This window comes from Panthera pardus, unplaced genomic scaffold (assembly GCF_024362965.1).
Source record: "Panthera pardus isolate Hobbes unplaced genomic scaffold, ASM2436296v1 HiC_scaffold_6, whole genome shotgun sequence".
In the NCBI taxonomy this organism is placed as follows: Eukaryota; Metazoa; Chordata; class Mammalia; order Carnivora; family Felidae; genus Panthera; species Panthera pardus.
Genome location: NW_026526991.1, coordinates 136,045,995 through 136,073,831, shown reverse-complemented (window position 1 = coordinate 136,073,831; position 27,837 = coordinate 136,045,995). Strand labels below are relative to the sequence as shown.

General features: G+C 42.6%; 1 protein-coding gene across 1 annotated transcript in view; it reads right to left on the bottom strand.

The window, feature by feature from the left end:
• Positions 1-25,907, bottom strand: part of GDI2 (GDP dissociation inhibitor 2) — a 33,901-nt gene extending 7,994 nt beyond the window's left edge. The window contains exons 1-6 of the mRNA XM_053895428.1: positions 25,600-25,907; positions 17,138-17,245; positions 14,098-14,197; positions 10,344-10,478; positions 2,428-2,626; positions 2,065-2,196 (exon numbers count right to left, since the gene is read on the bottom strand). Of these exons, the coding sequence (XP_053751403.1) occupies positions 2,065-2,196; positions 2,428-2,626; positions 10,344-10,478; positions 14,098-14,197; positions 17,138-17,245; positions 25,600-25,644 (719 nt within the window). The 5' untranslated portion in view covers positions 25,645-25,907. The remainder of the gene's footprint in view (positions 1-2,064; positions 2,197-2,427; positions 2,627-10,343; positions 10,479-14,097; positions 14,198-17,137; positions 17,246-25,599) is intronic.
• Positions 25,908-27,837: the final 1,930 nt, after the last annotated feature.

Sequence of the window (27,837 nt, the reverse complement as noted above, 5' to 3'; positions counted from 1 at the left end):
AATTAATTTCAACAAAGCCACCTATAAAAACCCTATAAAAAACATTTAGTAATAAATAAAGCAAGGATGTCCACTGTCACCAGCAAAGAACTTTACTTTTTTTTATGTTTATTTATTTATTTAGAGAGACCGAGCACGCCAGTGGGGGAGAAGCTGAGAGAGAGGGAGACAGAGAATCCCAAGCATCTCCGTGCTGACAGCGCAGAGTCTGACGTGGGGTTCAGACTCACAAACCATGAGACCATGACCTGATAAGAAATCGAGAGTCATATGCTTAACCGACTGAGCCACCCAGGTATTCCACCAGCAAACAACTGTAAAATAAACTGGAAATAATTTCATTAACAGCAGCATCTAAATAACTTATTTGTGAATAACTGAACAAGAAAGTTGCTCAATCTCTACAACGAAAGCTACAAACACTGCTCCAAAAAAACCTAATACACAGAGAGAGCACGCTCACGGACTGCAAAACTCCACATTAAGATACTGTAAACTCGACTGCGATGAAAACCTCAGCAATTTTTTTCTAGAAATTGACAAGCTGTTCTAAAAATGTATGTAGAAACGCAAAGGACCTACCGAAGAGCCAAAACAATTTTGGAAAAGAACAAAATTGGAGCTGACTTCCATTACTTGATTTCAAGACTTCACACAAAACTACACTAATGAGGATGCTGTGGCCAACAGCATAAGAAACATAAACCGATGGAACAAAACCGATACGTATCTATGACCAACCGATTTGCCACAAAGGCACCAACACAGCTGGAGAAGAAAGTGTTTTCAACAAATGGTGCCAGAACAGCTAAACATCAGTGTGGAAAGATACGAACTTCAAGCCATACCTCACCTCACACACCGACATTATTTTACAATGAATGAGAAATTTAAACATAAAGCTAAAACCATAAAGTTTCCAGAAGAAGACATCAGACCCTATCTTTGTGCTGAGGCAGGCAAAGCTTTCTTAGATAGCACCGAGTAAGCAGTAAACACAGCCAAAAATCTGGATATACTATCAAAATTTAAAACTTGCACTTATCAGAAGAGAAGCCATTCACTGGGAGGAAGCACGTATAATACGGACTTCTGACAGAGACCCACTGCCAGAATACAAGATCTCCCACAAATCAGCAAAGGAGAGGCAACCCAACGAACGTTTAAAAACGTGCAAAAAGACACCAACACCACAAAAGTATACAAATGGCCAGGGGATCAACACTAGTTCTCAGGAAATGCAAATTAAAGCCCCGATGAGACAGCATTTCACACGTACGTGGGTGAGTAAAACCGGGAAGACTGACGACACGAAGTGCGGACAAGGAAGCGGGGCGACAAGAAGTCGCACGGGCTGCGGAGCGTGTAGACGGCACGAGCGCTCCGGCGAGCGGCTTGGCCGCATCTCCTGGAGTCAAACGTACACTTTCCAGGTCAGCCGGCGGTGCCGCTCCCGGACACTTACCCAAGAGAAACGATACCCTACGTCCACAGGAACTTTTACACGGAAGTCCGTCGTAGTTTCGGTCAGAATACCCCCCAAAGTGAAAACAACCCAGACGCCCACTCACAGGAAATTGTGCCGTATCTGTGTTTTTCATATAATGGAAAACTACTCAGTATTTTGAAAACGAACTAAAATACATGCCTCAACACAGATGAACCTCAAACAGATCATGAAGCAAAAGCCAGACACAAGCGAGTGCATATTCTGTTACTCCCTTTATATGAACTTCCAGAACAGGCACAAGTCAGGTACGGTGACAGAGCGCATGGTGTGGGGGTGATGGCCGTCGTGAGGCGGCGGCAGGGGGACTTCCCGGACAAAAGGTTTTCTTCTCTTGATTGTCGCGTTGGTTACACAGGTCTGACGGCAAACTAATTTTTTAACTGTAGACTGGCGGTTTCATTATGTGTCAATCTTCTGACAATAAAAATAGAAAGCATCTCCTGGCTCCCAGACCTCTCACCTCATCGCTCACAACCACGTGTCACGCACCCCCGCTGAAGAGGGGACCCGGAGTCACAGGGGTGTCGGCAATCAGGGCAGCGACGGGCACTCACCTTGCAAATCCCTGGGGCAGCTCTCCAAGGCCATAGAGAGGGTAAAGGTACGGGCTTTTGCCGTATCTTGCCAGAGATTCGCTGTAAAGTTTAATCCTATTGATGGTTTCACAGCATGGTTGATCTAAATAGCTAGAAATAAGGAAATAAATATTAGAAAATAAATAAAGTGTTTTTTCTGAAGTGATTTCATTTCCCTACTTTCCTATTTTACGGAAAAGTTTCCATACCACTAATTTATAGCTAGAGGCTTTCATAATATAACACGGTTATCTTTGTTTTGTTAGAATTTTCATTTTGGAGAAGTGAGAAATTCAGCGACAGTTTCAAGAAAAATACAAATCTAACATGCAAAAAACTTACTCATCGGTTCTGTAAAGTGCCAGGGCATGGCCGGTAAAATCTATGACATCTTGTCCCAAGTCAAATTTCTTGTACACATCTCGCATCGCAGTCTTCATAGGATCGATGCCCTCAAAAGTCCTGGGATCTTTTTCGTCAAAGTTGGCAACATACACTAGGAATTTTCTGAAGCGACGTTTTTCAAACAGTCCCATTAAGCCTAAAGAATTTGTCAAAAAGCAAACACTGACACCAGGACTCTGAGGAAAAGAGAGCGTGAGAGGCAAGCTGAAACGTGCCACGTTATTATCTGAGGCTGTGCTAATGCAATGAGAGACTTAAGACGCAGGGGCTCAGACAACATGGCTTCTACCTCCACTACCCTTTAAAATAAACCGACATAATGACAACAGATCAGTTATTAAGTCTTCAATTTTACAATTACAAGTAATTATAACCAGTACTTAACTAAAGGTAATATGCGTAATCGTGTCTCTCATCAGGCACAAGGTGAACAGGACCCCGAGAAACTATCCTTCACCAGGGCATCCACCCGAATGTCCTCCTCTGGACAACTGTGACCTCTACTCAGCCAACTGCCTAAAACTCTGAATGTTCTTCCTTTATCCTGTGTGCTACGATTCCCTCTAGAATTTCACAGAAAAGATGATTATGCTGCCAATCACTTACTTCAATAAACTCCTAGATAATCAGCCACTTTTCACACTAAAATAAAGATGAGGAGACAGGTATAAACTACTAGTTTCTAAACCCTCAGCTCTCTTACTAGTCAGTATTCCTTCTAGAGTATACAGCTTCTAGAAAGACAAGGCCTTCTTCCCCTTTCCTAAACTGTATGTATGGCTACCTTAAAAAACAATAAACTCTCGGGCGCCTGGTAGGCTCAGTCAGTAGAACGTGGGACTCTTGATCTCGGGGTTGTGAGTTCGAACCCCACACTGGGTGTGGAATGCTTTATCAAGAGGCTGGAGAAGACCTGTTCAATACCACTCAGGAGCAGGCTATTTTCCCACAAACTAAATATGGGGAAGTATCAAGAAAATGTAAATACTAGTTTCAGAGTGCACATTTTAACATTATGATCAGTAAATACTCTGGAAAACCACAGAAACCTGGTAAGAGATAGATTCTTTTTTTTTTTTTTCCTAAACGTTTATTTAGTTTTGACAGAGAGCACACAAGCGGGGTAGGGGTAGAGAGAGAGGGGGCCATAGGATCCAGAGCAGGCTCTAAGCGGACAGCAGACCTGACGTGGGGCTCGAACTCATCCGACTGAGCCTCCGAGGTGCCCCCAAGAAATGGATTCTTAAGTCACATGATGGCAAATGTCCTGAGGATTAGCTACTGGGCTCTGATCTACAAATTCCAAACACAGATTCAGAGTCTGTGGTAGGGGCTAAAATCAAACATTTAAACATTCTGCACAGGGCACCTGGGTGGCTAAGTCGGTTAAGCATCTGACTTCAGCTCAGGTCACGATCTCACGGTTTCTGGTTTCGAGCCCCACGTCGGGCTCTGTGCTGACAGCTCAGAGCCTGGAGCCTGCTTCGGATTCTGTGTCTCCCTCTCTCTCTGCCCCTCCCCTGCTTGTGATGTCTCTCTCTCTCAAAAATAAACATTAAAAAAAAAAATTAAAATGTTTTGCAAAGGCAGTTTACTGAAATTACTTAAAAATAAAATCTTTAAAAAAAATAAAAAATAAGGGGCACCTGAGTGGCTCAGTAGATTAAGCGTCTCACTTCAGCTCAGGTCATGATCTCGCAGTTTGTGAGTTCAAGCCCCGCGTCGGGCTCTGTGCTGACAGCCCGGAGCCTGGAGCCTGCTTCGGATTCTGGGTCTCCCTCGCTCTCTGCCCCTCCCCCACTGGCACTCTCTCATGCGCACTCTCTCAAAAATAAACGTTAAAAATTTTTTAAATAAATAAATAATAAAAGTGATAAAGTCCCATTGAACAGTGTACTGTTTTGATATTTTGAGTATTATTTTCCCCAAGACTATCGTCAAAACAAACAAAACTAAAAATTAAAGTGGTCTTGAGGTTATTAATGACAGCTGACTACACTTAACATTTTAAAATTGTACTTATGGGGTGCCTGGGTGGCTCAGTCGGTTAAGCAGCCGATTCTTGATTTCGGCTCAGGTCAGGATCTCACAGTTCGTGAGTTTGAGCCCCACATCAGGCTCTGCGCTGACAGTGCAGAGCCTTCTGAGGATTCTCTCTGTCCCTCCCCCTCTTGGGCACTCTCTCTCGCTCTCTTTCCCCCTCTTAAAATGAATAAATAAAACTTATAAAAAAATAATGGGACAGGGGCACCTGGCTGGCTCAGTCGGTAGAACATGCAACCCTTGATCTTAGGGCCGCACATTTGAGCTCCACGTTGGGTGTGGAGCTTACTTACAAAGAATGAATAAATTTTTAAAAATCATAAAAAATGGGACAGAATGCACATACAGTAAAAGTTAAGGCTGAAAAGAAATACCCTGTGACCACATCAGCACCACACTTCTGTTTCGTTGTCGGGGTGAAAATAAGATAGCCAATATAAGACAGTCCAATTTGCAGCCGCTTCTCTGACGATGCCTTCGTTCCCTGATCACACTAAAACTGTGTCCTCCCCCACCTCCCTTCATCTTTCTGCACAGCATTACCACCAACGGGTACACTTGCCTTATTTATTTATAGCCTGTCTCCCAATGTGAGCTCAATAACAAAGTATTTTTTATTTTCCCCTTCTGTTGAACCTTCCCTGCCCGAAACCTAGAAGGGCACCTGGCACGTTAAGAAGTGCTCCCCACTCAATCCACACAATGTCTGATGAGAGCAAATGTAAGAGAGGTCAACTTGTTCACGTACTGGATATACAATATATAAGAAAAAATGTTCAACCATAACGTAAGTGGGTTAGAAAAAAATCCTTTTCCAAAATACTCAGTTTCCAGAATACCGTTTGAATATCATTTCAAAGACTGTAAATACTGTTTTACTTTCTTTCACTTTCACACTGAGGTTTCTTTCCAAAAATTACACTTATATCAAGACTTTTAAAATACAAAAAGCTACAATATCCAGAACAGTTTTAAAACAATAAATACAAGCTTTGCAATTAGCTAACAGGTATAAAATTTGATCACAGAGAATTAGAAGAATATTGTTAAAGTGTCCATACTACCCAAAGCAATCTACAAATTCAATGAAATCCCTATCAAAAATTCAGCACCATTTTTCACAGAACTAGCATAATACTAAAATCTGTACAAAACTACAAAAGACCCAGAATAGCCAAAGCAATCTTAAGACAGACAAAGCTAGATTTCAAGATTTACAACAAAACTCTAATAATCAAACAGTATAGTACTGGCACAAAAAGAGAAAAAGAGATCAGTGGAACAGGACAGTGAGCACAGAAATAAAGCCACACCTTTATGAAGAACTAATCTATGTCAACAGATGCAAGAATATCCAGCGGGGGGAAGACAGTCTAGACTCTTCAACAAATGGTGTTGGGAAAACGGGACGGCAACACGCAGAAGAATGAACCTGGACCAGTTTCTTACACCACGCACAAACATAAACTCAAAATGGATTAAAGATCTAAACGTGAGACAGGAATCCATAAAACTCCTAGAAGAAAACATAGGCAGTAATTTCATTACTGACATTAGCCATAGCAACAGTTTTCTACATGTTGGACTTCACCAAAATAAAAAAGCTTTTGCCCAGCAAAAGAAACCATCAATGAAACAAAAAGGCAACCTACTGAATGGGAGAAAATATTTGCAAATGATATACCTGATAAGGGGCTAATACCCAAAATACATAAAGAACTTACACAACTCAACACCAAAAAACCCAAAAAAACAAACTTCTGATAAAAAATGGGCACAAGACCTGAATAGATCTTTTCCCATAAAGGACCTACAGATGGCAAACAAACACAAGAAAAGATGCCCAACGTCAGTAATCATCAGGGACACGCAGATCAAAACTGCAATGAGATCTTGCCATTTGCAACAACATGGACGGACCTAGAGAGTCTGATGCTACGTGAAGTCAGAGAAAGACAAATACCAGATGATCTCCCTCATATGTGGAATATAAAAAACAAAATGAATAAACTGACAAACAAGCAGAAACGGACCCACAAATACAGAAGACTGATGGCTGTCAGGGGTGGAGGGGATGGGAGGCTGGGCCAAGTGCGTGAAGGCGACTGGGAGGTACAGGCTTGCGGCTGTGGAACGTACATGTCACAGCGATGAAAGACACGACCCAGGGAAGAGTCACTGGCGCTGTACGAGCACCGTGCGGTGACAGGCGGTGGCTGCACTTGCGGTGGGCGCAGCAGACCTGCCGAATCACTATGCTGCGCGCCTACGACAACGATGTGTGACAACTATACTTCCATTAAAAAAGAATCTGAATTCTTCAATAGAATTTTTGACAGAGAGCAGAATTCGCGTCGAAACAACACTCCTAAAGTAGAGGACACCACAGAGAATCCTCACTCCACACCCCTAGCTGGGTCCCACAGCAGACACGTCCCCTGCGGACAGCCGCGGCCCTGAGAGCCCCTCAGCGCTGCAATGGTAAAGGTGCTCCATGGCGGGGCGCCCGGGTGGCCCAGCCCATCAAGGGTCCAACTCGATTTCGGCTCAGGGCGTGATCCCAGGGTCCTGGGATGGAGCCCCGCGTCAGGCTCCACGCTGCGGCAGAGCCCGCGTGAGGTTCTCTCTCTCCCCGTCCCTCTCTAAAAAATGTTTAAAGATAAATTTAGAAAAAAAAAAAAAAACAAAGAAAAAGAAGGTACTCTACATAAATAGATGGCTCGCTGCAGTTAAGAGTGAGAATAAAGATTTAAGTGAAGACAGAAGACTTTGCCAGACACATTTCAAAGCCGTTCATGAAAACTTCTCCAAACATTTCTGAATACATATGTTCAACATTACTTCAGAAATCAAAGATACACCTGTCATGTCACTGTTTGATTAACATAATGCTTGACCAACAGGTATTTACTGGAACCTTAAGGTTTTACTTGGTATCATCAACTGCCACAAGAACAGCGTACACGGCTCCTAAAAAGCCAACGTAAACTCAGGTGACATTAACAGTAACACACGCTAGAAAAGAAACAGTCTCAGGGACACTGAGCGAGCAGACGACACCTCGAGTACTTTGTCTAGTCTGGCTGCCACACAATTACACACAGGCTAATCTTGACAAATCAGAATTTCCAAAGAAAAGTGGCGAAGAGTGGCATATTATATGAGAAAAAACTGGGATGGAAACTAGCAATGTTTAGCGTTAAAAAAAAAAAAAAGGACTACAGAGTATATGATACTTGTTAAAATATCTTTTAAAAATCTGTATTTTTATACTATACAGGATATACGTTGAGAGTGCAGGGTCCTAGATAGAGTCAGACAAATCTGGCCTCACACCAGTTCCATCAGTCATGAGCTCTACTTCGAGCTTTTCTTTCACACCTGTGTACCTGTAAAAGATAGTTTTCCCATCTGTAAAATAAAGACAACGGCACCCACATCTCACAGAGTGACAGCAAAGGGCTACAGAAAGTTAGACGACACCTCTGAGGTAGTTGGGACGCGCATGCCTGTACATAATGTCCAAACATGTTAGCTATTAAAATGATAAATTGTTCTTTTTCATCTTTCTACTGAACTTCCCCACTTCTACAACTTTCCTCATCCCATTCATTGTGCCCAGAATTTTCTTCTTAAATGTCTATTTTTGAGAGAGAGCAAGCGGGCACTGGCGGGGGAGGGGCGGGGGGCAGACAGAGGATCTGAGGCAGGTTCTGTGCTGGCAGAGAGCCCGATGCAGGGCTCAAACTCAGGAACAATGAGATCATGACCTGAGCCAAAGTCGGACACTTAACTGACTGAGCCACCCAGGCCCCCCTGCCGAGTATGTTCCTGCCTGCCATTTTGACTTCAAGATCCTACTCATTAATAGAAAGCCAGTTGCTGTTAAGGTAGAGATCTGGTAAAAATTCATAGAACTGTATACCAAAACAGGTATATTCTACTGTACGTAAATTATACCTCAATAAATCTAACCACAAAAATAGATACATAAACATATTTGCTTATTTTTGGAAAAAGAAACAGGAGAACGATAAACCAGACGGGCACCCGAGGGGCGCAGTCAGTTAAGCGGCTGACTCCTGGTTTCGGCTCAAGTCGTGATCTCAGGGTCATGAGTTCGAGGGCCTCGTTGGACTCTGCACTGACAGCACGGATTCTCTCTCCCTCTCTCTCTGACCGTCCCCTGCTCATACTCATGTTCACATTCGCTCTCTCTTCTCTCTCTCAAAAAAAAAAAAAAAAAAAAGAATGGGGCATCTGGGTGGCTCAGTGAGCTGAGCATCTGAGTCTTGGTTTCAGCTCGGGTCATGAGGTCATACATAGTTCAAGCCTCACACGGCACTCTGCACTCACAGCACAGATACTGCTTGGGATTCTCGCCACTCTCTCTCTATCCACCTACCCCCTCACAATAAATAAACTTTAAAAGAAAGAAAAAAAAGAAAAACCAAAAACAAAAATGACCATCAGGTAGAAGGACTGGAGTAGAACAGAAGAAGACTCTAAAATACATCTTCTGAATTTTGACTTTCGAGGCATATAAATTTTTACGTATTTGAAAAAATCAAATCAGAAAGAGAAAAACAGAACTGCCAGAAGGTAAGTCCTTCAATCTGTGTTCAATAAAGGAGGTAACTAAAGCAATTAACATATGTAAGAGCTCAAAGAGAGAATAAAAATTTAGAATACAAACTTTAAGATACTCTTCAAACTGCTGAACTCTTACTTCTATGAAAACATGTTATTTAGATAAAACTGTCATTTAGAATAATTTCTAACCCATGATTACGCCACTAATTCAGCTTTATTTTTATTTGTTTTTAATGTTTATTTTTGAGAGAGAGAGAGAGAGAGAGAGAGAGAGAGAAAGAGAGAGAGAGAGAGTGTGTTGAGTGGGGGAGAGGCAGAGAGAGAGGGAGACACAGAATCCGAAGCAGGCTCCAGGCTCTGAGCTGTCAGCCCAGAGCCCGACACGGGGTTGAACTCAAGAAGCGCGAGATCATGATCTGAGCCGAAGTCGGACGCTTAACCAACTGAGCTACCCAGGCGCCCCAACTTCAAAGACAGAATATCTCTTAGGAAAGTGTTTGCTATTTAAGAGAGGCAGGAATAGAAAATGTTAACAGGTTATCTATCTTTCGCTGAGCCAAGAGACGAAATAATTTTGGGCAAAGAATTCAATCTACTCCATACTCACCAGAAATTCCTAAAAAAAAAGAGATTTCAGAGGACGGCAACGGCACCAATTAGAAGATTAGTTTCGCCAGAACAAAGTTCTTTTCTTTCTCAGCAGTTTGGACAGTAAGGCGAAGGTGGTCAGCTTAGCACTGTGATTAAGTTCACAGGCTCTAGATTCCTCTAGAGTTTCCTTCCTAATCCTGCTGCTTACCTGCTCGACCTCAGGTCTGAGTTCCCTCATCTAGAAGATTCTTCCAAATAAGAAAAGGAACGTGAAGTGTTTAGCACAGAGCCCAGCGCACAGGAAACGCTCAGAAAAACACCAGCTCTTCCGAACTACTCCTACGAAACAAGCACTGGGAACCTACACAGGCCACAAGCTCCATGCGACGCACAGTCACTTCAACTGTCTCTGAGCTTCCAAAGGCAGGGTTTTTGAACGTCCTCTTGGCTGATGATCCAGCAACTGCTCCGAACAGTGTGTGGCACTTAACGCACATCCAGCAAACACTGCTGACTGGACGAGTGAGTGGATGGGTGTCAGAACAGGGGACGTTACATTTCATCTCTAAGATTCCCTTCCACTGTAAAATCTCATTATTCTGAGCAAATAAAATAAAATTACTTACTAGATGCCAGGGCTTCTGCTTCGGTGGAAGGAACCTTGTAGATTTTTCCTCCCTTATAGACAAAGCTCCCTTCAGTCACTTTGAAATCCAGATAGCGGGTGACCTCTGTATAAAGCAGCATCTTCACCAGCTGACCTAGAAAAGTCCCACAATTCCAACCGTAACTTAAATCTTACTGCCTCCAAAAACGAGCAGGAATAAAAGTACATTTATTGTTGGCTTGTACCGACGGCCTCCTAGTTTTTTCTTAACATTGTCCAATAACTCCTGCCCAAAAAAGTCTCCAATGCCACATTCCACATGGGACAATCAGAACGCATACCTGTTGCTTAGCATATTTAGAACTATCTTTTTTAATGTTACAACTTCAAGATTAATAACTTTATCAACTTGCTTTTGTAAAATCTGTATTAATAATTATTAGAGGTACATATGAAGTTTAGAATTAGAGTACTACTGCAAATAGGTCCGAGTTTCCTTAAATTCTTATTATGTTTTAAAGAGAGGCAACTAATAGGGAAAATTTTTCAAGAATTTGTGCCATTCAGTTTGTATTATTCAATTTGTATTAAGATGAACATTAGTTTCAGATAAAGAATAAACCAGGCATACAATTTGAAATATTATCTGTCTATAAACAAAAGAAATTTAGGTATACTAAAAACAGCAAACTTCTTTGAGAAACCAAAATTATTTTAAAGCTCATTCGAAAGGATAAAAACACCAGGACAATCAAAAGAATTTTTTTTGAAAACAAAAAACAAAGTTTCAGCTTTATGCAGCAAATATTAAATTGTACAGTTATATTAATTAACCCACAAATTAGAGGGGAAAAAAGAGACCCATATATAAAAATGTAATATATTATAAAAGTTCAAATAAAAGTGGAAAAGATAAATGGTATTGAGGGACAAATAAATAACCATTTTAAAGATTTTTTTAAATGTTTATTTGTTTTTGAGAGACAGAGAGAGAGAGAGAGAGAGCAAGCGAGCATGAGCAGGGGAGGGGCAGAGAGAGAGGGAGACACAGAATCCGAAGCAGGCTCCAGGCTCTGAGCCGTCAGCACAGAGCCCGACGCAGGGCTCGAACTCACAGACTGTGAGATCATGACTTGAGCCGAAGTCGGACGCTTAACCAACTGAGTGACCCAGGGCCCCCTGAATAATCATTTAAAAAAATAAATCTCGGGGCACCTGGGTGGCTCAGTCAGTTGAGCGTCCGACTTCGGCTCAGGTCATGATCTCACCATCTGTGAGTTCGAGCCCTACGTCGGGCTCTGTGCTGACGGCTCGGAGCCTGGAGCCTGCTTTGGATTCTGTGTCTCCCTCTCTCTCTCTCTGCCCCTCCCCTGCTCATGATCTCTGTCAAAAATAAACATTAAAGGGGCGCCTGGGTGGCTCAGTCGGTTAAGCGGCCGACTTCAGCTCAGGTCATGATCTTGCAGTCTGTGAGTTCGAGCCCCGCGTCGGGCTCTGTGCTGACAGCTCAGAGCCTGGAGCCTGTTTCGGATTCTGTGTCTCCCTCTCTCTGACCCTCCCCCGTTCATGCTCTGTCTCTCTCTGTCTCAAAAATAAACGTTAAAAAATAAAAATAAATAAATAAACATTAAAAAAATTTTAATAAAAATAAAAAAATAAATCTCAATCTCTAGATCTCGAACAGGATAACAGAAAGGGCGCCTGGCTGGCTCAGCAGAGCATGAGACTTTTGATCTCAGGGTCACAAATTTGAGCCCCACATTGGGTGTAGAGATTACTGAATAATAAAAAAAGTACAGAGGCTTAATCTCAAACAGGATAACAGGTAAATTAACTTATAAAATAGGTGAATTTACTTACACAGTGAAAAAATAAAACTATAAAACCAGTGATAGCAAATATTAGTATTTGTTAACCTTGAGGTAAAGAGAAAAATTTTAAACATACCCTTCCAAATCAAAAAGAATAAAAAGAAGATCAACCTATATAACTACACGAAAATTAAAAGCCTGTGTATGAAAGAAAACTCTAACACAATTACATATAAAACCAATCACAAACCAGAAGAGATATCTTCAACATTCATTAAAAGAGTATTTATTCAATAGCCTTTATAATAAGAGCTCTTTCATATCAATAAGGAAATATTTTAAAACCTCAAAAGAAAAACATACAAAGCACAAGGCTGGCCAATTCACTAAAGACTATGAAAGCCGGGGGTCCTGGGCGGCTCAGTCTAAGGTTAAGCTTCAGACTCCTGATTTTGGCTCAGGTCACGATCTCATGATTTGTGGGATCGAGCCCCATGTCGGGCTCCACACTGACAGCACGGAACCTGCTTGGGATATTCTCTCCCTCTCTCTCTCTGCCCTGCCCCGTGATGTGCGTGCATGTGTGCACTCTCTCTTTCAAAAATAAACTTTAAAAAATATATACATAAGCCAATAAACATCTAGAAATCATTTTACTCTCAGATACTTTTTAAGAATCCATTATTTTGCCTTTTGGTATGACAAAGTGACAAAAATTAAAATGAGTGATATTTAGGACTGATAAAGGTACTAGGAAAGGTGCAGCCTCACAGCCGTCTGGTGAGAGTCACAGTGGGCAATAGAAAATCAAAGCCTTAAGAAGTTACTGCCTTGATCCCCACACTTCTAGGGCTGTACAGTGAGGTTCAACACACACACACAGCCTGGCAAGTCATATACCAAAACATTCACCATAATTCTAGATGGTGAGATTCTGGTTGTATAAATTTTACTTCCTTTCTGCTTATCTGTGTTTTCTAATTTTAATAAAATGATTTCATTACTTATGTAATTTAAAAAGTGCTTATAATTTACTTCAAAAGAATTTCAAAAAGGTAACTTTAAATTTCAGAGAAAATTCAAAGATCTTTCCATTAAAAGAAACTATAGGGGCACCTGGCTGGCTCCGTCAGTAGAGTGACTTTTTTTTTTTTTAAACACTTTTTCATTTTTGAGAGACAGAGTGTGAGCAGGGGAGCGGCAGAGAGAGGGAGACACAGAATCCGAAGCAGGCTCCAGGCTCTGAGCTGTCAGCACAGAGCCCCACGTGGGGCTCAAACCCACAAGTTGCCAGATCATGACATGAGCCCAAGTCAGATGCTTAACTGACTCAGCCACCCAGGGGTTCCTGAATGTGTGACTCTTGATCTTAGGGTTGTGGGTTCAAGCCCCATGCTGGGAGTAGAGATTACTTGGGCGGTGGGGGGGAACTTAAAAAGAATGAAAGCAAAGAACTGTAGAATATAAATTCAAAACCAAAAAAAATAAATAAAACACCAAAAAAGGGAAAGGGTGGCTCAGACTTTTACACATGGGCCGTAGACTTCACACCAACAACTTGGTTTTTTGATGTCATTTCAGAAAAAGGCACTAATATCATAGCAATTTTGCCCTTCTAATTAAAAATGAGAAAATGTGTGGAGAAAAAAGTTTTAAAAGCCTCCAAACTAGAAAAAACCCTGTTTCTGAAGGCGCAGTTATCTAAGACCATCACCAAAGCCCCTTAAGAAGAGTCTGTGCCACATCCTAAGTTTGCGCCTCCAGAACCAACTACAAAGGAGTCACCCTCCCCCTCCATTTTTATGGACTCCAGATGCCTCTAATGGACCATATTATACTCACCAAACTGTTGCCATTCAACAAAATCTATTTTCACATACCTGGAATAATGCTCTCTGTCAAGAGTTAGTTTCTACTTTTAAACCAGATTCAATGGCATAAATTTCAGTTAGAATTCTTTACCATTGGCCATAAGGAACTTAGGAATTAAGTCAACATTCCAGTCTCTTCCTCTCCCCATTGATGCTGGTGGTGCTCCTGGTATTTTAAATCTCTTGTATAACTAAAACCAAGACAAAAATTACCCATAATGTAATAAAATTTTCATTATGCTATGCAACTATTCAATGTAACAAGGGCATGTCATTTTTTATCAGATAAAATTTTTAGAGAAGTTCCAATACACATCTAAATTAAATATATTACTAAACTAAGGAATGATAAAATAAGTATTACAGGGGTAGGTATTTCTTACTAGCAGGAAATAATAACACAAAACAACTTGTCAATGACACATAGCTCTGTAGATATACCCCTTATTTGTAGAAATCTTTTTTTAAATGTTTATTTATTTTTGAGAGAGTGCATGCACGAGCAGGGGAGGGGCAGAGAGAGAGAGGATCTGAAGCAGGCTCTGAGCTCGAACTCACAAACCATGAGACTGAGTCACCCAGGTGCTTCTGTAGAAATCACTTAAACTCATTCTCTCCTGAATAAAAAGCTAACAAAAGGCTTACTTTCTCTTTACTGTTTATTTTTGAGAGAGCGCACGCATTCGCGCACACAAGTAGGGGAGGGGCAGAGAGAGGGCTAACGTGGGGCTCAAACCCACAAACCGTGAGATCATGACCTGAGCTGAAGTCGGATGCTCAACTGGTGCCACCCAGGCGCCCGAAAAGGCTTACTTTTGCTTCTGTAGTGATGTAAGGAGTTAAAACTAAATTCTGGATTCTTCAAATCAAACAAGACAAAGTTAGTTCCAGTTAATTTATAATGTATATAAGTGAGTTGAGTAGGAGCTCTAGATAAAAAGCAGCTTTCAAGGGCGCCTGGGTGGCTCAGTCAATTAAGCATCCGACTTCCGGTTAGGTCATGGTCTCGCAGTTCGTGAGTTCTAGCCCCGCATTGGGCTCTGTGCAAACAGCTCGGAGCCTGAAGCCTGCTTGGGATTCTGTGTCTCCCTCTCTCTCTGCCCCTCCCCTGTTCGCACTCTCTCTCTCTCTCTCAAAAATAAACATAAGAAAGAAAGAAAGAAAGAAAGAAAGAAAGAAAGAAAGAAAGAAAGAAAGAAAGAAAGAAAGGGAAAGAAAGAAGCTTTCAGTCTAAAATTTGGGAATATTCATTTGAACTCATGGATTTTATTGTTAATGTGGAAGTGAATAGACAAAGTTGGTATATGTTTACTCATAAAAATCCCCAAGTCCTTGAGTATATTCACTGGGGGAGAAAAAAGGCAGCTTGCTCATCTTACTGAAGATTAATAAACGTACTAAGTGTAGAAGGAATGGTGCCAACGTATCACTCTACAGATTATTCTCAATGGAGAGATGTGGTGGTCATCACCTTAACTAGGGTCAAACTTAGCATCATGAACAGTGGGGAAATCTAGACATTTATGTGCCTCTGATATGATGCAATATGAGGTACACACACAGCAATGCTTTCTTATTATAAACTAGCTTGAACTTTTCAAAAGGGAAAAACAAGTGAGGAGATTTTTGTAGATGAAGAGAATAAAGAGAAACCACACCAAAGGCAATATTTAAACTGGTTCAAAAAAAAGAGGGGCGGGGGGATGCCTGGGTGGCTCAGTCAGTTAAGAGTCCGACTTCGGCTCAGGTCATGGTCTCATGGTTCTTGAGTTTGAGCCCCGAGTCGGGCTCTGCACACACAGTGCAGAGCTTGCTTCGAATTCTCGGTCTCCCTCTCTCTGCCTCTCCCTGCCTCTCCCCGCCTCTCCCTGACTCATTCGCACACACGTGCTCTCTCTCAAAAATAAACATTTAAAAAAACAAAACAAACAAAAACCACCACCATACACAATATAAGACATTCTTAGCATCAGTGGGCAATTTGAGTATGATCTGGATATTACGGTTAATTTTTCTTAAACATGATAACGAATGATACCATGATTACATAGGAGAATGTTATTCTTAGCCAGTGAATGCTGAAAGATTCAGGTCACGTATCATGATGTCTATTACTTCTAAGGACTCAACCCAGTAACAAAAAAAGACAAAGCAAATATTGAAAAATGTCAGCCGCTAAATCCAGATGGAAGGTTGATCCATTGTTATTATTCTTTCAACTTTTCTGTAGGCCTGAATACAGAAAAAATTTTTGATAAAAATATGAAGTCTATTTTATCAGTCATTATTTAAAGTAATTGGTGATGTCTATAGATCTCCTATAAAATACAGTACAGCTCATATCCATGCGTGTGGATGTTGAACAAACCTCACAGAGAAAAAGTTAGTAAAACACTTTTTGTATGTGCTTTAAATATTTAAATATTATTTGTTTTATCATGAGAAGAAGCAAAAATAGAAGAGTTGATTAAAACACATAGGTACAAATTAAAAAACAATAATGAAATGAATATCCATTTTTAAAACACTCAGATTAAGAAATAAAACACTACACGGTGATCAGGGGCCCTTGTGGGCACCTCCACACTACATCACTCTGCCTTTCCTCACCCTTGAGGCATCTGCTCTCACGATTTTTTTTTTTTTTTAGTAAAACACACTTTGGAAATGCTTCCTGTGCCCATGCTCTAGAAAAGTAGGAAGCAGGGCAGTAGAGCAAAAGGAACTACACCTTTGGAGTCATATAACCTAGGTTCCCAGCCCTTCTCTGGGGTTGTTAACAACACAGACTATTTTGTCACCTGAAAACTGAGGATAAAAACACCTCTTCAAGTAACTAGGAGAATACATAAAACCAAGTGGAAAACACGGGCACTGTGCTGGGCATATATCAGATATCCATCAGGAGTCTATACCTTTAGCTTCAAGAGATAACGGGTAACTGCTCCAAGGTGGCAGGAAAGGTCACAACTTAAATTTCTACAAGCCCTAAACTAGCAGCCCCTTTTGAAAAAATAGGTTACAGATCATCTATTTAATAAAACAAAATTAAACCTATCTATAAGGAGTGAAATTGAGATTCACAAGTCAAAGATTCGAAGAATGAAAGGCACAAGTAACTTAATACTTACATCTTCCAGAGGTGTTATAGATGCACTTTCTCCTCCATAATACGGGTTTCTATCCATGTGAAGAACTTTCTTTCCGTTCACTGACATTATACCTGACAGGATGCATTCCTACAGGAAAAGCAGAAGTATCTTCAAAAGAAGTAAAGCATTACAGCACGTTTCGAACATTACTTTTTTTTGTAAAGCCCCTCATTAAACATTCTTTTAGTAATTAATACTTAGTATGCACAATATATGACTTAAGGACAAAGCCCAAAGTGCCCAGGGTTCCAAGAGTGGTCTGTGGACCCCCGTGGGCCTCAAGGTTAGAACCATTTTCATAACACTAAGACATTATTCACTATTTGTCCACTGCGCTAGCATTAGCACCAATGGTCCAAGACCAACGGCAGACAGAACGAATTAGGACAGCAGCCCCACTCTGCACTACTCATTATATTCGCCACCACCAGGTACTCAGTTTTAAAAAAAGGCTGGCTTACTCAAACATGTCCTTGATGAAGCACTAAAATCACCTTTGTTGGGAAAAAAAAATTACCTGTTAAATATACACCCTTGAATGCCCACCATTTTATTTTAATACTGTGTGACAAAATGGGAAGTCCACATAAGGTAACTCTGGCTCAAGGAAAACCATTTGTGCAACTGATGTGTATGCTGAACTAACCACTTCTTTGTTCATGGGTCATCTTTTTAATTTATTTTGAGAGTGCCCGTACAAGTTGGGGAGAGGCAGAGAGAGACAAGAGAGAATCCCAAGCAGGCTCCAGACCATCAGTGCAGAGCCCAACACGGGGCTCAATCTCACGAACCAGGAGGTCGTGACCTGAGCGGAGATCAAGAGCTGGATGCTTAACAGACTGAGCCACACGGGCACCCCTCACGGATCATCATTTTTATTTGAAAGAACAACTGACCAATAAACTATTACTCAGACCTAGATATATGTCACATGTGGTTTCAGATTTCATACTACAACAGATATTTAAAAAAAAAACAAACAAAAACCTGCCACTAATATTTTGGTATAAATCAAAGAATATCCACAACCATGTGGAAGGCTATTAGAATACTCGTCCCTGTTCCCACTGCACATCTGTTACGAGGCTTGATTTTCTTCAGATACTTCAGCTGGTATCTGACAAAAGTCTGAACACCAAAGCAGGTGAAAATTCAGCTTTCAAGCCAGACATTAAAACTAGACATTCTGGGGGCGCCTGGGTGGCGCAGTCGGTTGAGCGTCCGACTTCAGCCAGGTCACGATCTCGCGGTCCGTGAGTTCGAGCCCCGCGTCAGGCTCTGGGCTGATGGCTCGGAGCCTGGAGCCTGTTTCCGATTCTGTGTCTCCCTCTCTCTCTCTGCCCCTCCCCCATTCATGCTCTGTCTCTCTCTCTGTCCCAAAAATAAATAAAAAACGTTGAAAAAAAAAATTAAAAAAAAACAAAAAAAAACAAAAACTAGACATTCTGCACATTAAAGAGATGTGCAGAAAATGTAAAACAATAATACTCTTCTCACAATGTTTTTGTTTTGGAAGATAGTTATACTTCATAAAACTTATTCATGTTAACACAGAGTGGGTTTATCATTACTATCTTTAAGTGAATTAATACAAATTTTTTAAACTTCTCAGTGTTGATTTCTAATGATAAATATTGATAAACATAACCACTATAAACAAAACTCTTCAGGGTCCTCAATTTTTCAGTGTAAAAAGATCCCAAAGTCAAAGAGTTTGAGAACCAGAGCCCTAAAGGAAGCATCCAGAATAAGCACTAGTAAGTGGCAACAAATAGAGAATTATAAACGACTACTCTCAAGAAAAAGGTAAATGAAACATGAATATACTAAGATACACCATATCAAGGTGGAGGGGGAAAAGGAAAAAAAGAAGAATATGATTAATGAATTAATGAGAAGAAACCCAGAGATGGGATACACATTCACTCAAAACCTGTAGCATGGTTTTGGTGACCAGGGCTTTATCTTTTAAAAAGAAAAAGGAAATTCCATGCATCATCACAAATCCTAGGGCTTTTCAAAATTACCCCAAAGACCCTACATAGCAGAGAACAATCTCACTCCCCTAGAAGTCTGACTCTGATACCTTATTTTAAAAATTCTTAAGTATTTCAAATTTTATTCCATAATATATCTATTCATTTTAGTATTTTTGAAAGGTTTTAAGTTCTCATCAGGTTCAAATTTCACTTTACGAGGGTGTATCATTTCTTATTTAGATCAAGAACCAAAACACTATGAGTGCTCCCTCCAGAAGGCCACTTCATGCCCTGTTCTGGTCACAACCACACCCCCCACCCCTTCTCATGATTTCTAAGAGCAAAGATTTGTTCTGCTGGTTTTTAAACTCAGAATAAATGGAATCATGCAGTATACCTTTTTTTTTGTATATACACCTTTTATCCAACATTATGTTTACAAGATTCACCCATGTTTTGTGTGTTCTTGAAATTCACTTATTCTCACTGCCACAGAGCAGAGTCCCCAAGGTACAAGAGTCAAGTCCAGCCTGCACACGATTTTCATAAAGATTTACTGGGAAGCACCCATTCCGATTCATTTACATAGTGTCCACGGCTGGTTTCACGGTCCCACAGTAGAACCGTGGTTGTGACAGAGACTGCATAGCCGGCATAGCCTAAAAGATTCACCATCTGGACCTTTACAGAAGGTCTAACCCTGCAAGCAGTGGATGGATCTCAGCGTGTGCTTCCCATGTAGCCTCACCCGCGAAGGGCTGAGAAACGTCAATTCTAAGCAGGTTCTCACACTTCACTTTGCATCCACATCACTTGGAGGGCTTGTTAAAACAGATTGTGGGGCTTCCATCCCCAGAACTGGGTTGGGGCTTTCTCACCAGGCTGGGAGACCACTAATGAGGCTGGTCCAGGACCAGTTTCAAGAACGGTTATGAAAGCACCGCCGCTCCAAACTCTAACAAAGGTGAGAATCAACTGGGGATCACGCTAGGCAGGGGTGCCTGGCTGGTAGAGCATGAACTCTAGGTCACGGGGTCACCGAGTTCGAGCCCCACGCCGGGCTTAGAGCCTACTTCAACAAAACAAAACCGAGGATCACGCTGGCCTGCAGGTGTTGCTTCGGCATATCCAGCGTGAGGCCTAGCCTTCTGCACTTCCAGCAAAAGCCCTCAGGTGTTGCAGAAGCAGTTGGTCCAAGGACCACGGTTTGGGTAACAGAGCTGTAGAGACTTTAGTTGATGGGCATCTGGACGGTTCCAATTTTTGACCATTACAAATATTCTCAACGTGTTTTTATTATGTATTTGTTGGATACATATCAAGGAAGGCACAATCGTGTTCAACTTCAGGAGATACTCCCAAACAGCTTTCCAAAGTGATTGTACTAACGTACACTTTTGTCAGCAGTGTGTGAAAGTTGCTGTTGTTTCAAATCCTTGCCCAACACACTTGTGTCTTTTTAATTTTAGCCCTTCTACTTAGGATGTGGTTTAATTTGCATTTCCTGACAACTAATGAGGTTGGGCACTTTTTTATAGTTTAACTGATAATCAGTATCTTCTTTTGATAAGTACCTACTCAAATTATTTGCCCTTTTTAAAAACGGGCTTCTTCTTACTGCTATATAAAAGTTCCTTTCATATTCTAGATAAAAGTGCTTTATTAGTTATATATATTGCAAACATCTTCTTCCATTCTGTGGCTTGCCTTTTCAGTTTCTTAACGATGTCTTGATAAACAGAACTGAAGACATTTTCCAACCCTAATATTACCAAAAGCAACTCACTTGTTCAAAACACAAAATCCAAAGCAGCACTAACATATACGGCTCAACATAATACATGAAAGTAAAATAAAACTTACTATCTCAAAAACAGGTTAGGGCACGGAGAGAGGGAGACTAAATAGTCCTATTTCCAGCCAACAAAGGCAGACTTCAGAGTTCAACTTTTGGAAGCAAAAATACAGCAAGCAAATCTGCATGTTGCATGTCTTCTATATATAACTTCTCATGCTCCCCTGCAAATAAGCATGATCCACTCACTGGACCATGGCTCTAAAGCAAGCACTAAAGGTGGAGGCCTAAAATAAAGGGCTCAATAATTTGAAGATTCACTAAAGTCCAAAGAGCTGATAATAACCACCTTTAAAGGCATCGCTTGTTACAGTTGTTACAGGAAAAACAAAACTACAGCAAAAAACACCAAACAGAAAGTAAACGCACACAAAAATGATTAGGAAAACAGGTACCAAAAAACCGATACTAAAGAAAAGTCCCTCTTGAAACCCACTTACCTAGAAATATGAAGAAAATGTTAACTTGAACATTTTCTGAATCCACTAATCTCAATGATATATGCTTTACAGCAATAACAAAAAAAACCCACTGTTTTCAGCAGAATGTTCCTTTAAATGTCTGTCCCTTAAATGCATCTCATTAAATGCTGTCAGAAGATAATTTTTCTTGAAATTGGCTCTAATTATATGTTTCCTGCTCAAAATCCTCTCCCACTGCTTAAAAAGATAAAGTTCAAATTTCTTAGCCTAGTACATTCAACCTTTTTACCAACAGGCCTTCTTTCCAACCTTATTTCCCAATCTGCCTCTTCATACCTTCTGTCTGAGGCAAAATGAACTTCCCATTCCTTCCATACATCCTGTTCTTACTACCAACCTATCCTGCTCACTCTGCCTAGAAAATCATTCCTCCTGCTCAAAGCCTACCAATATTTTAAAAAGTCAGCTTACATACTTCCTTCTTTATGAAGGTTTTCCTGATTCCCCTGTCTGAATTCCCACGTGTAGCTCTATTACAGCTCTTAGTACTTTCTCATATCAACTCCTACAGTTACCGTCCTCTGTGAGAAGCTATTTGTTTATAGAAAGTGCGTTTACCTCTTTATTGCCTGTAACTGATCACAACAGTCACAGTTTAAATAACTGAAATTGGGGAAGACATTACTCCATTAAGAGTCTTCGGGGCGCCTGGGTGGCTCAGTCAGGTAAGCCTCCGACTTCAGCTCAGGTCATGACCTCACAGTTCGTGGGTTTGAGCCCTGCATTGGGCTCTGTGCTGACAGCTCGGAGCCTGGAGCCTGCATTGGATTCTGGGTCTCCCTCTCTCTCTGCCCCTCCCCCGCTTATGCTCTGTCTCTCTCTCTTCCAAAAATAAATAAACATTAAAAAAAATCTTTAAAAAAAAAAAAGAGTCTTTAATCAGGTACAAGGAGAAGGAAGATAGAGGTAAATGTCGATTATCATCTATGTGAGCCAAAATATTTACCTAGTGGTTTTTCAAACCAAGTATCTCACTACTACCTCTAGACGCTGAAATGCATCTGATTTTATTTCTGTTCTATTGGGCCAGTACGCTTGAAACGGATTTAAAATACAGACTGCAAAACATTTATACCTTCCAAAAATAAGACATTTGTACATATTGGCCCAATGACTGCTACTGCAGTGAATAGAAAGTCCTTTGTGAACAAAACTCTAACAGAGCGACGGCAAGGATTTTCAAAGAGCAAATCTGAGAAGCAATTTAAGATGTTTAAATCAGATATAAAAACTCCTCTTTAAAATCACAAAATTTTAATAAAGAAAAAAGGAGAAATCACATCTGGGATGTAAAATAATTTCTAAATATAGAATACTGAGAATACTGGTTAAGTATCACTAGAGTATGTTTCTATTCATGACCCTCTACCAGAATTATTATGTAGAACAAAACAACATAAATACCTCCTCGAGGCACCAACAGCTGTGGAACTAGTTACCCTTTTATACACTATTTTTAAGAAAATTCAAGAATTCACTGCCAAACCCAAAGTCAATTAGAAGCAGCATCTTAGGTGGTCAGATGAGGTCTACACACGCTGCCATCAAAGGAAAGTAAAGGTCACCTTAACAGCAAAGTAAGGGAGGAGGAAGAAAATGAAAAGCAGACTGAAGCGCTCACTCACTCACAAAGGCAAGCAGTCTGCGACTAGTTAGTGAGGGCCAGAGCTTACCAGGTGTCTCATCATGTCAAGGCATGACACAGTGCTTAATCCTCAGGGCGTGAAATCTTAGTTATCAAGTAAATTATGTTCCTTAGTTTGGTAAACAAGTTGTGATGTCATTTGGAGCAGCTTTTATCAAAAAGTTGTGGTTCTTTCTTTAAAGGGAGAATCAATCCTCAATTCCTCAGAAAATTCAATTATATGGAATATTCCCTTTCTCCTAGACACAGAATGATTTTGTTCTAAGGTATACATTTTGTGTCTTATTTATTAAAGTTACCAGCAACATCTGTGGATCACTATGACCTTCATTTTAGAAGGAACAACTGACACAAAACAGTGCCAACACTAGGCAACAAACACTGACACTTTCTTTAAAAGTAACAAGTTCACAGCACTAAAAGTACTCAACACACTGCCCTCCTGCCATATGTGGTACCCATAGTGGATTGCGTTTGCCTGTTTGCAGGTTCTCAAGCCTCAGGTACTAACTATTTAGAAGCCAAAAATTAAGAAAATTAAGTGGTATGTCCACTCCAAATACTCGGCCAAGCGTGATTTCAGGGTTTTTAACTTTGGTGGTCTCATCTCACTTTGAGCAGTCCTGGTGTCACTAGAAAAAAGGGTACAAGATTTACCATGGTCAAATCATCCTGCCACCACCGCTCCCATCAATGAGCGTGGATGCTCTGAATGGAGAGAATTCTCAAAGAACATCTGAGAAAACAATGTAAGAAGGCTCACGGGGATTAAAGCTATCACAGCTGTAAAGTGAGGGCAGAAATTGGTCTGATTTCTAGTTAGGCATGAATCTACCACTCACCAAAAAGATCACAATCGACCCAAATGAATGTTTAAATTTTTTTAATGTTTATTTATTTTTGAGAGACAGAGAGAGGGAGACACAGAATCCGAAGCAGGCTCCAGGCTCCGAGCTGTCAGCACAGAGCCCGACGCGGGGCTCGTACTCACAAACTGCGAGATCGTGACCTGAGCCCAAGTCGGCCGCTCAACCGACTGAGCCACCCAGGCGCCCCAACCCAAATGAATACTTAAATAAAATGCATCATCTCCACTGGGTCGGTATCCAGTACGACTGTGCTATCTCTGACACAAACTGCTGCTTCCAAACCAGGCATGTAGAAACCTGCAAGAAGGATTTGCACTCGTTCGTCCACGTCCAACGGACCTAATCAAGAGCAAATCTGAAAGACCAGCAATAACCGCAGGAAAACAGAACGGGCTCTTACAACATGCCGGCAGCAACGGTCCCCATCCCCATGGGCAAAACCCTCCACAGACCACAGAGCTCAGCTTGGAATCCCAATCAGATGCTTTAAAAACATTCACTGAAGAAAAACAGCCGCACAGCTTGGACACTTTAAAATCAGACACTTTAAAAACATTAATTGAAGAAACATTAACAGCAGGTGGGCCTGTTCGTTTAGGCACCCTACAGTTGGCCAACTCACCACCTGGAAAGAAATTCAACCTTTCAAAACAACCCGGTAGTTTCCTAGGTCAGTGGTCTCAGCTATTTGGTGCTGCTTCTCGGCCAGTCACACGTGGGTCTCGGCCGGCCAGTAGTAGAGAACTTGGCCTCTATAGCCATCAATCCATCACCAATTCATTTCTTAGGGGAAAGCCCCGAGAAGCGACAATGGAGGCAGGGAACAGACCGAACAAAAGGAAAAGGTGCCAAAGGTCAGCTGAGAAAGCATTCGATAGACAAGTTTTGAGCAAACTCATTTCCAACTCTACAGATGCTCAAAAAGTGAGCTGGGAGGGTGGTGAGAAGGAAGGCATAATGCCTCTCATTTGAAACGGGCGCGGAGATAAAAGGCTAATTTTTCTCCCCAAACCTAAGTTAACCGAACTGTATCCAGCACAAAAGAGCGACTGGCCAAGGACCCGTCACAAAATCTTCTGCCTAGCTCTGGCAGGCAAAGACGGATGAGCAGTAGTGGCTGAAGTCTAAGTAGGAAACGCAAGAGTGGCCTCCGCCCTCCCCCACTCTGCCTGGTGCTTTTCCGTTTCCAATCGGGAGAGGCCAGCAACCCATAAAGGAGGTGGACGAGTACCGATCCCCAATCGGGCTTCCCCCCCACCCCGCCGAGCAAAACGGAAAAACTGTCCTTTTCCAGCTGGACCGGGTTTTCCATCTCCGGTCTCTCGATTCACCTTTAGGGCCGCGAGCCCGAGCAGCTGGGCACTGCCGCAGGCCCGGACTCGTGGGGACGCACCCGTCGCCACCCGCCCCAACGCCCTGCAGAGCAAGGCCCCCAACGACGACCAAAGGCCGTGTGCACAAGGACAGCGTGCGAGACGCAGGCCCCGCTGGGAGGCCGGCCCGGGCAGAAGGCGGCGCGGCCGGGCGGGGAGGGCCCGGGCCTCGTGCGGCGGCGCGGGCGGCAGGGAGGGGTGGGGAGAGGGGGCGCGGGGCCCGCCGCCCAGAACTCACCGTCAGGCCGGTGCCCAGCACGATCACGTCGTACTCCTCATTCATGGCGGGGGAGGACGAGCACCGAAGCCCAGGAAGGGAGAAAGCGCAGGGATTCGAGGGGCCCGGGGCTACTCGACCACCCTGAAGCGACAGGGGGAGCGCTCAGACCGGTCTCGGGGCCCGACAAAAACGGGAAGCCAGGGCTAGAGGCGAAACGGAGCTGGAGAGGAGGGACGCCGGCCGCCACCTCAGACGGGAAGAGAAGAGCGGGGCAGGGAGGAGAGGGAAGACCGGGAAGGGAGGGGAAGGCGGGCGGCGACTGGGGCCTCCGCAGCCGGGGCGGGGCTTAGGGAAGGCGCTCGGAGGGCCGTCGATCACAGCCTTCCCGCCCTCTCATTGGCTGCATTCCGTCGCCCGACCAACTTTCTTCCTCTCTCACGTCTCGCGAGAAGAGGGCGGGCTGTGCCTTCAGCGGTTCCGGTCTTCCACCCGGCCCGCTGCCACCGTGGTTGGGGGCGGAGGGGGCGGAGGGGGGTCCCCGCGCCTGGGCCCTTGAGGTCGTACGGCTGGGAGCGTGCCGGCGGTCGGAGAGCGGCGGTCCGGTTCGTTGCTCCCGCAGTGGTGTGGGAGCCGAGGCGCGCCCAGGGCCCCGAGACCTCCCGCCGCCCTTGGACTTTGAGCCTGAGTCGGCCACGTGCGCCGGAGCCGGCCGGGGGCCCCGCACTCCCGCCCTGCCACCGGCTGGCTACGCACCGCGGGCCGAGCGTCGTGCAGGCCTCGGCCCCGAGTGCTCGTGCGGCTGCGCCTACCTCGGCCAGTGGCAACTTGCTTTGTTTTCCTTTTTGTCCTGCCTCCTTTTTCTCAATGAAAGAGGACCCGAGGTATTTTAAGCAGCTCAGAAATCACTCGTGTTACCTTACTTCCCGCCCTGTGTCTTGCCTGTGCGGCCTGAGGAAATTTAAGGGAAGGGGAAACACAACAACAACAATTTTTTAAGAAAGAAAACTTTTAGCGTAAATATAGGGGAAGTCCAGGTTTGGGAAGCAGGCCTGAGAGCTGTAGCTCAAGCCGGCTATAGGAATTGTAACTGACCAGTGTATGCACTCCTTCCCCCACCCCCAACTGTTTTAGGATTCCCCCTGGAATCTCCAGCTTTGGGTATGGAGACAGGTGTAAGGAGAGGCTTGTGTTCTCAACCAAAGAGAGTACACCCTATAGGGGCAGTGTAGATAAGCGATTTCCCTAAAGCCTTGGATAGCCTGTGTTTTCAGCCTGGGATAAGTCTGCATACTCAGACGAAAGAGTTGGCGTTTCCTTCTAGATTTACTCCCAAGCACCGCTGGATAAGAGCTATTCAAAGAGAATCTTGGTGGACAGAACTTCCTTCATACTTAAATCATTCAGATTCCGGAAATAATGTAACAGTATTGTACAATGTTTCTTCGCCCCAGAAAAAGTTTTAAGTGCTCTACCAGACAGTGCACCTTTGGGGGGGGGGGGGTGCTGGACAGTTTAAATTTATGTACCTTAATTGGATTTGTATCCATTAGCGACCAAATGAATTTCTATAAGTAGACAAAAACCAAGTGCAGAGTTGACTACTGAACCCATTATGTGCCAGTGGGTGTAACTGACTCTTCTGGTAGCTAAGCATGTTTTAAGAAGGTCCTGCTGTTTCTCTCCAAGTATGTGCACGTGCATATGCACATGCTTATAAACAACAGAAATTTACTTCTCAGAGTTCTGTAGGCTACCAAGTAAAAGATCAAGGTGTGTCTGAGGGCCTGCTTCCTGGTTCTATTTGTCTTTTCGCTTTGTCCTCACACGGTGGGAGAAGATGGGAGGGGGAAGGGATCTCTCTGGCTGCTTTTACAACATTACCTACATTTTTTAACTGACATGAAATATTGACCCATTTTTAAAAACTAGCAATAACGAGTCCAGGCTGGTTCAATCAGTAAAGCATGTGACTCTTGATCTAGGAGTAATGAGTTTGAGCCCCGTGTTGGGCTTAGAGAATACTTTAAAAAAAAAAAAAATCTTTGGGGCACCTGACTAGCTCAGTCACTGGAGCATGCAACTCTTGATCTCAGGGTTGTGAGTTTGGGCCCCACACTGGGCGTGGAACCTACTTAAAAAAAATATATATATATAAAAAGTAAAAAATAAAAATAACAATAAAGAGCCTTCTTCATGTATTGCTGTATTGCCATCAACCTCTGAATGTTGAAGAGGCTTTTGAGCATATCTGCTGAA